Below are 12,437 nucleotides of genomic sequence, written 5' to 3' on the forward strand. Positions count from 1 at the left end.
TAAACTTTATTTAGGACACTTTATCGCTACATACATACATTTGGTCTAGCGTGGTCTTTTCTTTTATTGTTGAGAAATATATCAAGCCCAGAACTTAGAGAGATACGCTGGATAAACTTCAAAATGATCTTTAAGCCTATAATTTATGATTTCGGACACAAAGTTTATGCTTCTCACACTGCACGAGGCGTATGCCACCTATAAAATTGCTCCTTCTTTGGTGGGTATATTTGTTTATTGTTTGAGATATGGTTCTGCTCATTCTGAAAATAATCGACAGATCGCGTACTGGTATTAAATTGTATACGTGAACATGCATTGGTAAATACTTATATCACTAGAAGTAAATCAATATAGAAGGTTTAAACTATAGGGTGATCATTTGTGATACACTTTCACTTGAGGGACCCTATAGGCTGACTCAGTTGTTTTAGGCGTCACCCTCGCTAGCTCTCAGCGGCACATCGAAACCCGCGCTTCAGACTAATAAAAGCTTTTTGGTTTGTGGCAGCCGTTTCTTAAGAATTCTCTCCGCTTTCCTATTCCCGTCATTCTGAACACCTTCGTTCATTGGACATATTTTTGCGTAGAGAAACTGACTCTAGCTGTGAGTGACAGCTCCTGACACACTCGTAAAGCTACATGCACTTCTTTTTTCAGTTCTGTTTTACTCGTCTTGTCCTGTTATATGGCAAGCATGCGGCTTATAAAGCTCCAAAACATGCACTGAGCGACGTACAGGTCATAAAATCGAAAAAATTGTACCCGGCTCCAGTCACACTGAAATATTTTTTTGCATTAGACACTGTACAGTTATGAAAATCACTGCACTACAAATGTAATCTCCTGAAAGATTCTTGAACATGCAGCTATGCACCAGTCAGTTAAATAGATATATAACAAATGTAACTTTCAACCTTATACTTCCTCTACGCATAACATGTTAATGTTAATGATAGCTAGTGTACCACATGTACTCTCAACCAGGATTCACGTATGATGTCGCTGTAGCCAAATGTTATGTAATACCATAGCCTATCCATTCTAATTCATGATAACGTTTCTTTAATGCAAGACGGCCTATGTCTTTACTGACACAAAAGTATGTTTCCAAAGAAAGAAGAAAAAAAAAGGAGTCACAAAGATTCAAACTCTTCCCCGTTATGAAACCTTTTCTCAGCATTGACTTCGTTAGTCCACAGTACTGTGGAGGATGATTGATAGATTATTGCAGAAATACAAAGTTTAAACTTTCTAAAATTCATTACATTATAAAGTTTATGTCTTACATATGAAATAAACGTTAACCAAAAGGAAACTTTGGCAGCAAGTAGAAATACACACATGAAGGTTTCAGTAAAGATATTTTTCTGGTTAACGTTGATCTTCGTACTGTAAATTAAAAAGACAGTGTCTCGTCTGAACGAAAAATTGGGTTTTTGTCTAAGCAACCATCTCTTTGGCATGGCATTCTAACTTTCATGAGTGCTTCGACCAATTTTTATACTTCTGATTCGGAAATTTACGGGATTTTGAAATTTGGACTTTCTTATCGCACCTCTCTGGGGCCTACTCTCCGCCTTACGGTACCAGGTCTTTTATAAAAGCTATAACCATGTACACGTTAATATATCACTGTCATGGATTTAGTTGTTTGGTTTTTTTGGGGTTTATTTTTTATTTATTTATTTATTGTCTTTATTTTTACCATGATTAAACCCTGTGATGTGGTGGTATTGTTTCCCACATTTACGTCGCCTCAGTATATATATATATATATATATATATATATATATATATATATATATATATATATATATATATATATATATATATATATATATATACATCCCGTATTACTTTCTCCGTGTGATGATTTAATACGTGGTTACTCCATACCCGTGCATGAACACTATAATGGGAGGTTCACATACATGTATACATGTGTACGTTATGAAATACATGTATATGTGCGGTATTTATGAAGCTGTCAGTGTATGTTCTGGTCGTGGAACTGATCATCTTCTGCGTGAAGTCGTTTATGCGCTTTTGTTTGTTTTGTAAAGCATGTTTATCCTAGTAACCATATGTGTCACAGTAGCTTTCAACATTTTATACAGCCTATGTAATTTATTAATCGTGCAGCTTTTCAACGAAACAACAGATTACACCCAGGTGGTGTTGGAAGTGCACTTACTTGAAATACAATATTTTTTTATTCAAATTGGCATACATGCCTAAGCTCCGTAGGTCTACTCAAGCAGAAGACACGTTCTGTGTAATAATTATATATGTGTGTTTACTCCTTGCGTTCACCTCACCACCTGTGGATCTACTTCTGCTCTTAAGACTATAATGCATACATTAAAAATACCTGAGTCCATTCTTCTTTAACAAATTTATGAAATAATGAGATTATCAAAACCTTGAAAAGATGAAAATAACATACACAAGTAATTACATGTATGTATTCATATTGTGTATGGTGTAGCTCTGTATAGCTTATCTGTGCCAAAGCCAGCTGTACGTGACGTCACTCTTGAGAGCCTGTCCGACCCGTTAGGTTAATGATATGGCCCTTATTTTTGGCCGCTATAGCTGGGCTGCCGGTGTATACATGTAGACATACGGCTATCAACAGTCAGAACGAGATCGATCATGCCAATACGGCATATGAGGAGCGAGGATTCGGGTCATGCCAGCATAGCTGACAGAATTGTCATTTCGGCTAGAAGTTAAGCCTTGTTATTGAGGCTGATTGAGGGAGAGATCGAGCTGGTGATGAGTGCTACCAACCTTAACTGAGCTGTGGTAAGTATGAACATGTGAGTGTATATCCAGCTCAGAGTTCCACGTCTGTGAGTTTACCGTGAGTCATGTATAAATACATAGGCTAGGTAAACTCTAACGTGCTCTCGAATTCACAGTGTTGGAGTTCTGTACGTACACAGTGCTACAGGGCCAGCCTTTCTCAGACTCCGGTTCAGGTCATCTAAAGATGTCCACGTTACTAAGGCTGGTTGAGGTAAGGCCTACCGAACTGTATTGATTAACATAAAACGAAACTGAACTCACAGACACGTGACTTCTGATAAAAAGACAACAATGCGATTTGATGAATTAATCTTAAACAATTGTTCCCTCGCCAATTTCATTTAGATTCGAAGGCTAGATATGTTCTTAATCATACGCTATATATATATTCTTTTGACATCAATCCAGTAAGTAGATTTTGAACGTTTCGTAAAATTAATTATGTATTGAACATAAAGCCCAAAGATGGAACATAATTCAGGGTTTCCATTGACAAATTATGTATAAGGGATGTGTTTATTCACTGATAAACACCACTAATTCTGACCCTTGACTCGTTGTAGTTGGAACAGCTGTAAATGCTCAACAGAAAGAATTATATAGGGTTACATTACATACGCTTGTCTATGCTGGCCTCATAGACGGCTGTAGGCACATCGATTCCCACGGCTATACATGTAGAGCATATGTAAAATAACTGATGTTATTTATACATGGCGATAAATTTATATCAAACTGTATAAGGATGTTTGAACGGCGTATTAAATCCATGTCAATAAAGGAATGTAATGGAGATACGAGATCAATTACATATATTTATATACGCAGCTATTGATTCCAGCAACCCTGATATATCTGTTAAAGCTATACAACTTGAGTTCACCAACTATAATAGATAAGATATATATGCATACAGGTATGTGAAATATGCCGTTGAGAGTGTACACACATATGGAGTGACTCATGCGGAAAGTGGCAGACACAAGATAGATCGGGTGTCTTTACACATTTTCTTATCATGGCTCTGGCTAGAATCGTATATATAATTTACTTTTCATTATATATGTATAGACAGAAGACGAACAAAACAATAGTGCCAGTGTCTGTATCAAATTCTTGAAATACGTGTCTATGTATGAAATAGCGGTAGCCTCTGTGGCCAAGGTGGTTAGCACGCCAGCGCGCCGCAATGCCTCAAGAGCCTGCCACCAACGCAGTCGCTGTGAGTTCAAGTCCATAACATGCTGGCTTCCTCTCCAGCCGTACGTAGGAAGGTCTGCCAGCAACCTGCGAGTGGTCGTGTGTTTCTCCCGATTTCCCTCCATCATAATGCTGGTCGCCCTCGTCTAAGTGTAGTATTCTTGAGTACGGCGTAAAACATCAATCAAATAATCAATAAATATATGAAATACCATGCATAGAGTAAGAGCATCAGTGAATAGCGTGTATATGTTTGATACCAGCCTGTTTGTACCACAGGTGTATATAGAAATTCAAATGTAATGATATGTGCTGGTATGTTAACGATGCATACTGTCGTATACATTTATTTTTAACTCTCTTGAAGTTCGGGTTTATGAGAATTCCTCTGTAATCATCACGGTAGCCATTAATTAAAAGCTTTTTTCTCCTTACTATAGGTGATAAATATGTTGAGCTATAAGCATGTACTGATCAGTTTAACGTTTTTATGCATAACAATGCAATATACATTTATGTAATAATGATCATTTATACGGAAAATTAAAGGTCAAACTGATCATTTCTTGATCAAGTTTAAAATGAGAAATGTGAAACCGTTGATTGAAATCTTAAAGAACGGTTGATGAGAGCGTTAGTAACGGAAAGGCAAACTAAATATTGTCCAACAAAGAGATTCCATTCGAACAACTTAACAAAAGAATTTTGATGTGAACCTTATTCTCATCACGTGTCACTTTGTTTTCAGTAATGACAGTAATGGTTACCTTAAAGACAAATGATGTGTATACGTGACGTCACTTGGATCAACACATCACTGCTGTCATGGAAAACCCACCTGCGCCTGTACCAGACGATGTCTCTGTCAACTCATCCGAAGGACATCAAGTTACCTGTGACAATACATTATCAGGTGTGTTGGTATCAAAACAACCTTGACCGGTTGGAAAGACATTAAACAGTGATTCCACGACAGTTATATAAAAGCGTACACATATTTCCGAGTTTATTTTAGCTGCTACAGTTAACAAGGCTACAAATTTTATAAAGCTGAAGGGACGAAGTCATGAACATGTCGAGTGTTACAGCTATTTATATAGCCTGTAATAAGCTCAAACCTTCGTGTTCATGCGTAGGCTTATGATCACCTCGGCATCTAATGTATGAATATATGCATGCTGTTTTGAGGTACATTGTGATTGGTATTCTTTGCGGCCTGATGTGTACTGGTTTAAATCGGTTCTTATGGATGGTGTGTAAATGTTAAAGGTGTTCCATATACACCCGTGGCAACCCTGGCAAATGGGCCTTTTGTGCCATGTTATATGAAAGCGCCAGATGTAAAGTAAAAGGCAGTCGGTGGAATGAGTAAGTAACCCTATGTAGTTAGTTCTCTAGTAAGGCTATCTCTTTTTTGTTTTTCATGTCCCTACAGGCGTGTTCTCCTCAGTCGGTCTGTGCAAAGTTTACAGAGCTCACCTTGGGACCCTCAGTCGTGTTACATTCTATCACAAAGGGCAAACCCATCTCAGGTAAGTCATGTTGCATTTTGAAACCTCCCAGGTGCAGACTTTGTCAAATTGTTAATTCTCAGCGGAATAAAATACCCAAGTACCTTGTCCCTTAACGTACATGTATAAAGTTTTATTAGCGTTGCTTTCATTGTGCAGATGATACTATTATACTATTGCCATCATGACCAAAATAAATGACATACCACATAATTATCCTGATCCTTAGATTGTTTCTCTACCCTCAGAGATCACCCTGAACTGCAGCGACACGTGGAGTCATTATCTCTCCACCGTCACCCAAATGTCGCCACAGTCTTCAGTGTGGAAAGTCAACCCGGACAGACCAGCCTTCTTGTGGAACACCCAGAGTGTGGAGAATTTGCCGCCTACGTGGTTAGTAGGTGGGCTAGGTTCTGGCGTAACAGTGACAGAAACTGTCTGAATTAAAGTGTATCTAAAAGTTGAATCAGACATTCATACACCAGTCGTCAACCAAAGATGACAAACAACAATGATAATGGCAAGATTTGGAATTCAATGCCAACTGCATGTTCGAATATATGTAAGATTTGTTTATTTATTTGATTGGTGTTTTACGAATATATGTAAGAATATATGTAAGAACATGAGAGTGTTGATGCTTAGACCACCCCTGAAGTTGAGTCAAGTTTGACACAGAAAAGGAAAAACACACACACACACAAAAAATGTATGGGGGTGGGGGGTGGTGGTGTTCTGCCAAGATATAAAATCTAACAAACTTAAAATGAAAATTTTTGATGGAAAGGTGTGATCAGATACAATATAACTGTAAGTGCAGATGCAGATTCATGAAAGCTGCATTTATATGTGACAAACGCAATGCTTTCAGAAGGTTAACGTGGTCAAATGCCGTGTCAATCGTGGTGTTCGTATACTGGACTATTACTTTTCTGTGGGCCTGTCTTCCCGAAATGAAAGGAATATCTTGTAGCAATCAGTAGAATTATCGAAGTTACAGTAATCTTGCCCACTGGCTTAAAAATGATGATTGACACTGTAGCTATCCGTTGGCCGATTTGGTTTCAGAAAAGCCATGTTGTGACGTGGAGTCAAGTTGTTGGCATTACCAGGGACGTTCTCACGGGATTGACTTTCCTGGAGGCTTCAAATCGGGGCGTGTCACCTGACGTGCAGATCGATATCGGATTGGCTAATGTCTGGATGTTCTCCCGAGGTGTGGCCAAGGTCAGATATCACGTCACATGTACATCAGTCGTCAATGTGAATGTTACGCCTGTCGATATAGTTAAATTTATCCATGCATCTAGGAATTACACAAAGGCGAATGGATTTGTTCCCCAGTTATGTTGATTTATTTATCTCAACAGAAAGGTTTCTATTGATTATTGATTCTATTGATTTCACATTTTGTCCTCTATTGGAGATATGATATGCATTGCATAGGAGGTATGAGCCACGGGTAAATCAAGTCGGGGGCATTCTTTTTTTGCGTGGAAACACTGGTGGATTGTAGTTCCGGAGGAGATTGAATAAAGTGGTGCTCTTGTATGCTTAACTCATGCCATAACCATCTGCATCATAAGGTTGCATGCTGCGGACTGTCTTTGGTCGATCAGACATACAGTGGAACCAATGGACTGTCGAAGGAGGAGGAATTGCCTTCCCCAGCCTCGGACGTAACAGATGGGGACTATGTGGAGAATCCGTGTCACCGTGGTGATGTACACAGGTAGGTGTGCAGAGTTGCTTTTAGATTAATTGTTATATAGTTGTAGATAGATTATAAACTCAAGTGTTTACGATTGCCCCACCCAAGTCCTAACATATTATCATAAATGCATGCGTCGAAACAGACATCCGTATACCAACTAATCAAATAATGATAACTCGAACATCAGTTTCGTATATATACCTGCTGATATTATGCGGATTATTTTTTACCAAATGCTGCTGTTTCTTATGCATGCTACGAGCTTCAAGAATTATCGGAGAAATATCTTTTGTTTTAGTTTTGGGATGACACTTTTGGCCATGATGGAATGTCTACAAGGTAAGGATTAAAATAAACCATACCCTTTAAATCAAGTTTTCTTTCGTTATAGTACATAATTGTTAAATCATGAAATAGCCCTGCGTTCTTGCTGAGATTTCTCTTACAATGGATGAAGAATAATCCATTAGTGTTGTCCTGTGTGCGTCAGATTGTAAGATTGCACCGCGAGGATTTTTTTTAGAGATTTGCCATATCTGTTGCAGGTCACGTGACTGAGCCGTCTCAGACTGCCTATCAAAACATCCAGCACAGATTTGCCAACATTTCACCTGAATGCCCCAAAGAACTCATACACCTGGTGGAAATCTGCATAAGAAGGGCATCGCATGACAAATTCACCTTTTCTGGTAAAGTTTGTTCCATGAGGACCATTCTTTCCTCATAAATTCCTACATCAGTATTCTGCCTTGGCATTTTACTGAGCTCGCCAACACAGGGAGTTTTGGCAAATCTGCAACATATGCTTATCTGATTTTCGTAGTTGATGGCTAGCAGTAGCAATTATTCGTGCCAAATAAAATAACTCACACAGTATGAAGTTACAGTATACCTGTTGTATTTCACCTAGCCTTATAGACCTGTACCCCTTTATTGTTTGTTCCAGATTTGTATTTAGTCTTCCAAAGTCTTTATCCTCTAAAGCTGTTCTCCGTATGGGATGTTAGCCTTCACAACGTTATTGTGCCCAAACACCAGAAATGGGTTGTGTTCAGGAGGCAGTTGTTTGAGGTGACGCCTAAGACGGCCGCTGTAGAACCCAGCTCTGATACGGACACGGAGGCAAGTGAGAACCTGATAGGTGATCGGAACCATCAAGGCGTTATGGGTGAAGGCTCAACACACGTGAGCTACGTGTGCGACTGTGACATGAACTCTGCAGATCAGCCTTGTGGTGGAGACTTAACGTTATGTGATGAACACTGTCAGGGTCACTCTACATCAATCTCGTGTAATGAAAATATTTGCCCCGAGGATGTATGCGACCAAGATAATCACAGCACTATTGCTCAGAATAGAGACTGTGGAGAATTTAGCGAAGGTCATGATTCAGTATCCCTTGTATTTAAAGGAGAACACAACAAAATGTGCAAGATTGGGTTCCGCTGTGATGATTGTGTGATACATGAAAATGATATTTGTCTGTGCGAAAATATTGCCACCTCCGGGGCGTGTAGCTCTGTGGACTCCGGGGAGGATGCTATCAGCGAGTCTTGGCAGGAAGTTACTGAATCACAGTGTGACTCTAGTGACGAGGATAATGTTCGCATGTTTGGTGTGGGTTTATGTCCGTGTGAGGATAACCGGTGTTCCGCCCAAGATGGCACTACTTTCTGTGAGCTATCAGGATTGGAACCTATCACCAACAATAGTGATAATGACAATGGCATCTGTTTTTCTGACGAGGAAGATTTGATCCTTCAACCTAACGATGTTGATTACCGATCTGGAAATGAATCCACAGAAAAACAAAAATCTATTGATCATTCTTCGAAAGGCAGCGGAAACTCTCTTTACTATGACAACATTGGTTTTTTTAGTGATAACGATACTGATCTCCAAACAGAAGGAATAGAAAATGTTCCCACTGAGCAAACAGACTTCTTTATGGACAATGCTCGCGTTCAGAACGACGGAAAAATTACCAAGACCTACCTCCCCAATGAAGAAATTCACTTTATTGACGATGATAGTGAAAATAATGACATAGTCGATACGAAAGGCTTATGTACCAATCCAACGGAGAATGGGAGTCAAAGCGAAGGTTATGCTGACAATTTTGTTACCAGAGATGAGTTATCTTCATTCAGTGAGTATGATTGTGAGGGCTCTAGGAGTGACGGACATCTAAACCCACACGAACAGATAGGCTTCTTAAGTGATGATGACCATTGTTATCAGAACGGCGCAACTTGTAGAACGTTTAATGATGAACGCCTTAATGTTATTGGCTCTGATTGCTCTTGTGTTCACAGAACTGGAGGCATGAATTGTATGACCGATGAAGACCCACGTTACCGCTGTGATAATGAATTGTCGTTTCATAACGGAAGCAGTATAAGTGATGATGACTGCATAACTACTGATGATATTTCCGTTTTTAATGATCAAGGCTTCTGTGATGAAGACAACAACGTTGCCAGTTCACAAGAAGCTGAAAATGGAAACGATGATATTCAAAGGGACGAGATAGGATTCCTCAGTGATAATGATCTCTATATTCCGAAGGAGGAATGTTCCTTCAGAGGAACGATTAGCCCTCATGAAGAGATGAGTGCTTACCAAGACAATAGAAGTAACAGTGATAAACATAACCATTTTTTAGAAATATGTTCTCCTGGTGATGAAGAAAATGGTAATGAAGATGACAGGCGTGGTGATCTTAGTAACTTCAGGTCAATGTGTTTGGTCAATACGTGTCAGTGTTTATTGCTGGATAATGTGTTAGACGTACCACACATGGCGGTAGAGACGGTTTCATTCACTGACTTCTCTGCATCTTTGGAAAGCAATGTCGTTAATATCAAGGGTGTAAAGCTTACCGTTGGTCGTAGAATTGGCTATATGTGTGAGCTGTCTGTAGCCCAGTACTGGTCAGACATTCGACAAGATCTAACAATGCTTTTACAAGATTTCGAAGCGAAGCAACATGGCGTATCCAAAGCCTCGATCAAAAAGGATTTCAAGGGTTGTTTATTGCGGAAGCTAAGAGATATAGACTCGGAACATTTTGAGCACCAAGAGTTCCCAGTCCAGAGAGATGGCAATGCCAGAGCATTTCCGGTACCAAGTGAGATTCAGTCTGATTCATCAAGACTTCGCAGCTGGCTCAATAATTGGGTTCCCTTTGACACTGATTTACCAGAATCCGGTTGTGCGTGGAAGGAGCTTGAGTATTCCGGTGAGTTTTCGGAAACCAATCAAGTGACAGAGTCTCCATGGTATGGAGAATGGAAGCCGTTCGATATGAGCATAGAGGGTGAAACCGCCTGGCCCAACCTGCCTGAAGACGTCATCGCTAATGACGTCCCCACGAAACAGCAGCTCATCGTGATCGAATCCCGTCAGAAGCATAAACACTGGCAGACGGAAGACCACATGGCCAAACGACGGCTGAATCTAGGTCGCTATTTTAAAGAAAAGTACGGGTTTCAATCAAATATTATCGACGGGTACCTTGGTTTCGTTACTAGATTAAAAGAAAGTGACGAAATGTTGAAGTCATTAGTAGATATGGATTTAAGCTTTATCATGGTTTGAATTTGAAGTTAAGATCATGGTCACAAGGACGGATTGATTTAAACGCAGTCCTTTAGGTATGTCAACGCGCCATTCCCTGGCAGCAAAACCGTTAGGCAAGTCTTTAAAAAAATCACGTTTACCTGATAAAAAAATGTCATGTTTGAACTTGGATACAAAGTCCTGCACAATTAATTTGCTCAGTTAACAACTTTTCGAGTTATTCTTGGAAATGTGTCGATACATTTTAAACACTTTATGTCATAATCCATTTACATCCTCTGTTTATCTGGAATATTCCTGCGGTTAGCGTGTCTAGTTACCCAGTATATTGTCCTTGACCATTTTCGTGCCTGTTCCAAAAAGTCGTTCCAGGAAATCAAACTATGAGTGCTCTCTGTATGTACTACAGATATTTCGTAAATTTGTACATTAGTGTCAACCGAAGTTAGTTTAGGTCTTAAGTCTTCTCTGACAGTCCCATGAACTGATGTAAACCTGAGACTATTATATACACTAGTCCCGGTGTAAACGTGCGTGTAAGAAATCAAAAACATAATATACATGCATATAGAATTATATCTTTTATTACAAAATACTCTCTGATCTCATGTATGCTGCTATTGCGGTAAAGCTATATATATTTATAATCATGTGAAATACTTTTGATGTGCAAGTCTTTCTATAAGGATAACATTAAATTATGATTGTATATAGAAAGTATTTATTTATGTCTATATCCTCGTCATGCACTGCCTTTATTAAAAAGTTTAAATACATCTGTTTTTAGTTTATTTTATAAAACTTATTACAATAGATGTCCATAAGTGTCATGGAAAGGGAGGATATGGTGTGAAAATGTATGAAGGTTTCATTAGTCCTGGTGACTCAAGATTCTGTTGGTGACTATTGTTGTCAATGGTACATTGGCATCTGAAACAATATACATATATTTTGTGAAAACATTTACCTTAAAAGCTCATTCTGGTTAATTTGACAGCTCAGACGACAGGGTAATTGTGTACATCGCTGACCTCAAAATATATGGTAAGAGGTCTATGTCTGACTAATCTTTGTTGTAAACGAAAAATAGTTTCGAAATTACAGTCGTTATATACAAAGATGTATAAGGTGGAGAAAGACTTTTTTTAAAATTCTAACTTTATGATTATTTATTCATATATAGTACTCTCTAAATGCTATTATGAACAAAACATGCACAAGCTACTTAGACCCTATACCACATATACATTTTATAAATTGTAACAAATTTACATTACAATTTACATTATACAATTCACATTACTTATCGGGACGTTACACATTTATTTTTGTGTACACTTATCTTTGTGTACCTATACACTTTATTTAAAATGTGCATTAAGCTGTGCGCGCCTGTACACATTCTGAGCTAAGTAAACAAACAGGAGTACAAATAGTGCACATTGGCTTGTGATTGATTGGTGTTTTAAGCCGTACTCAAGAACATTTTACTTATACGACGACGGAATTTACTTTTGAGAATATGTACATACTATGAACTTACCTGATAGCTGTCGTCGTCCAGCTGATTTCTTCGATATCTTTCTGAAAATTCCCTGCGAATATAATACGGG

The 12,437-nt window shown here is 38.7% G+C and overlaps 2 protein-coding genes across 2 annotated transcripts; both read left to right on the forward strand.

The window, feature by feature from the left end:
• Positions 1-4,829: 4,829 nt before the first annotated feature.
• LOC135469443 (uncharacterized) lies at positions 4,830-7,264 on the forward strand. Its single transcript, XM_064748054.1, has 5 exons — positions 4,830-4,927; positions 5,450-5,546; positions 5,774-5,921; positions 6,597-6,755; positions 7,115-7,264. Exons 1-5 carry the CDS (start codon positions 4,840-4,842, stop codon positions 7,262-7,264), a joined length of 642 nt encoding a protein of 213 aa, XP_064604124.1. The 5' UTR covers positions 4,830-4,839.
• Positions 7,265-7,544: 280 nt separating this feature from the next.
• On the forward strand, positions 7,545-11,820 carry LOC135482181 (uncharacterized). Its single transcript, XM_064762047.1, has 3 exons — positions 7,545-7,581; positions 7,788-7,931; positions 8,189-11,820. The coding sequence occupies exons 1-3, from the start codon at positions 7,548-7,550 to the stop codon at positions 10,840-10,842; spliced, it is 2,832 nt and encodes a 943-aa protein (XP_064618117.1). The 5' UTR covers positions 7,545-7,547; the 3' UTR covers positions 10,843-11,820.
• Positions 11,821-12,437: the final 617 nt, after the last annotated feature.

This window comes from Liolophura sinensis, chromosome 1 (assembly GCF_032854445.1).
Source record: "Liolophura sinensis isolate JHLJ2023 chromosome 1, CUHK_Ljap_v2, whole genome shotgun sequence".
Lineage (NCBI taxonomy): Eukaryota > Metazoa > Mollusca > Polyplacophora > Chitonida > Chitonidae > Liolophura > Liolophura sinensis.

Bases quoted from the DNA above. Each gene is read 5' to 3' on its own strand.
- LOC135469443 (XM_064748054.1), top strand. From the start codon at position 4,840: ATGGAAAACCCACCTGCGCCTGTACCAGACGATGTCTCTGTCAACTCA. The intron at 5,547-5,773 runs GTAAGTCATGTT...CTCTACCCTCAG, and splicing joins AAAGGGCAAACCCATCTCAG to AGATCACCCTGAACTGCAGC. The intron at 5,922-6,596 runs GTTAGTAGGTGG...ATTTGGTTTCAG, and splicing joins GAGAATTTGCCGCCTACGTG to AAAAGCCATGTTGTGACGTG.
- LOC135482181 (XM_064762047.1), top strand. From the start codon at position 7,548: ATGACACTTTTGGCCATGATGGAATGTCTACAAG. The intron at 7,582-7,787 runs GTAAGGATTAAA...TATCTGTTGCAG, and splicing joins CATGATGGAATGTCTACAAG to GTCACGTGACTGAGCCGTCT. The intron at 7,932-8,188 runs GTAAAGTTTGTT...TGTTTGTTCCAG, and splicing joins TGACAAATTCACCTTTTCTG to ATTTGTATTTAGTCTTCCAA.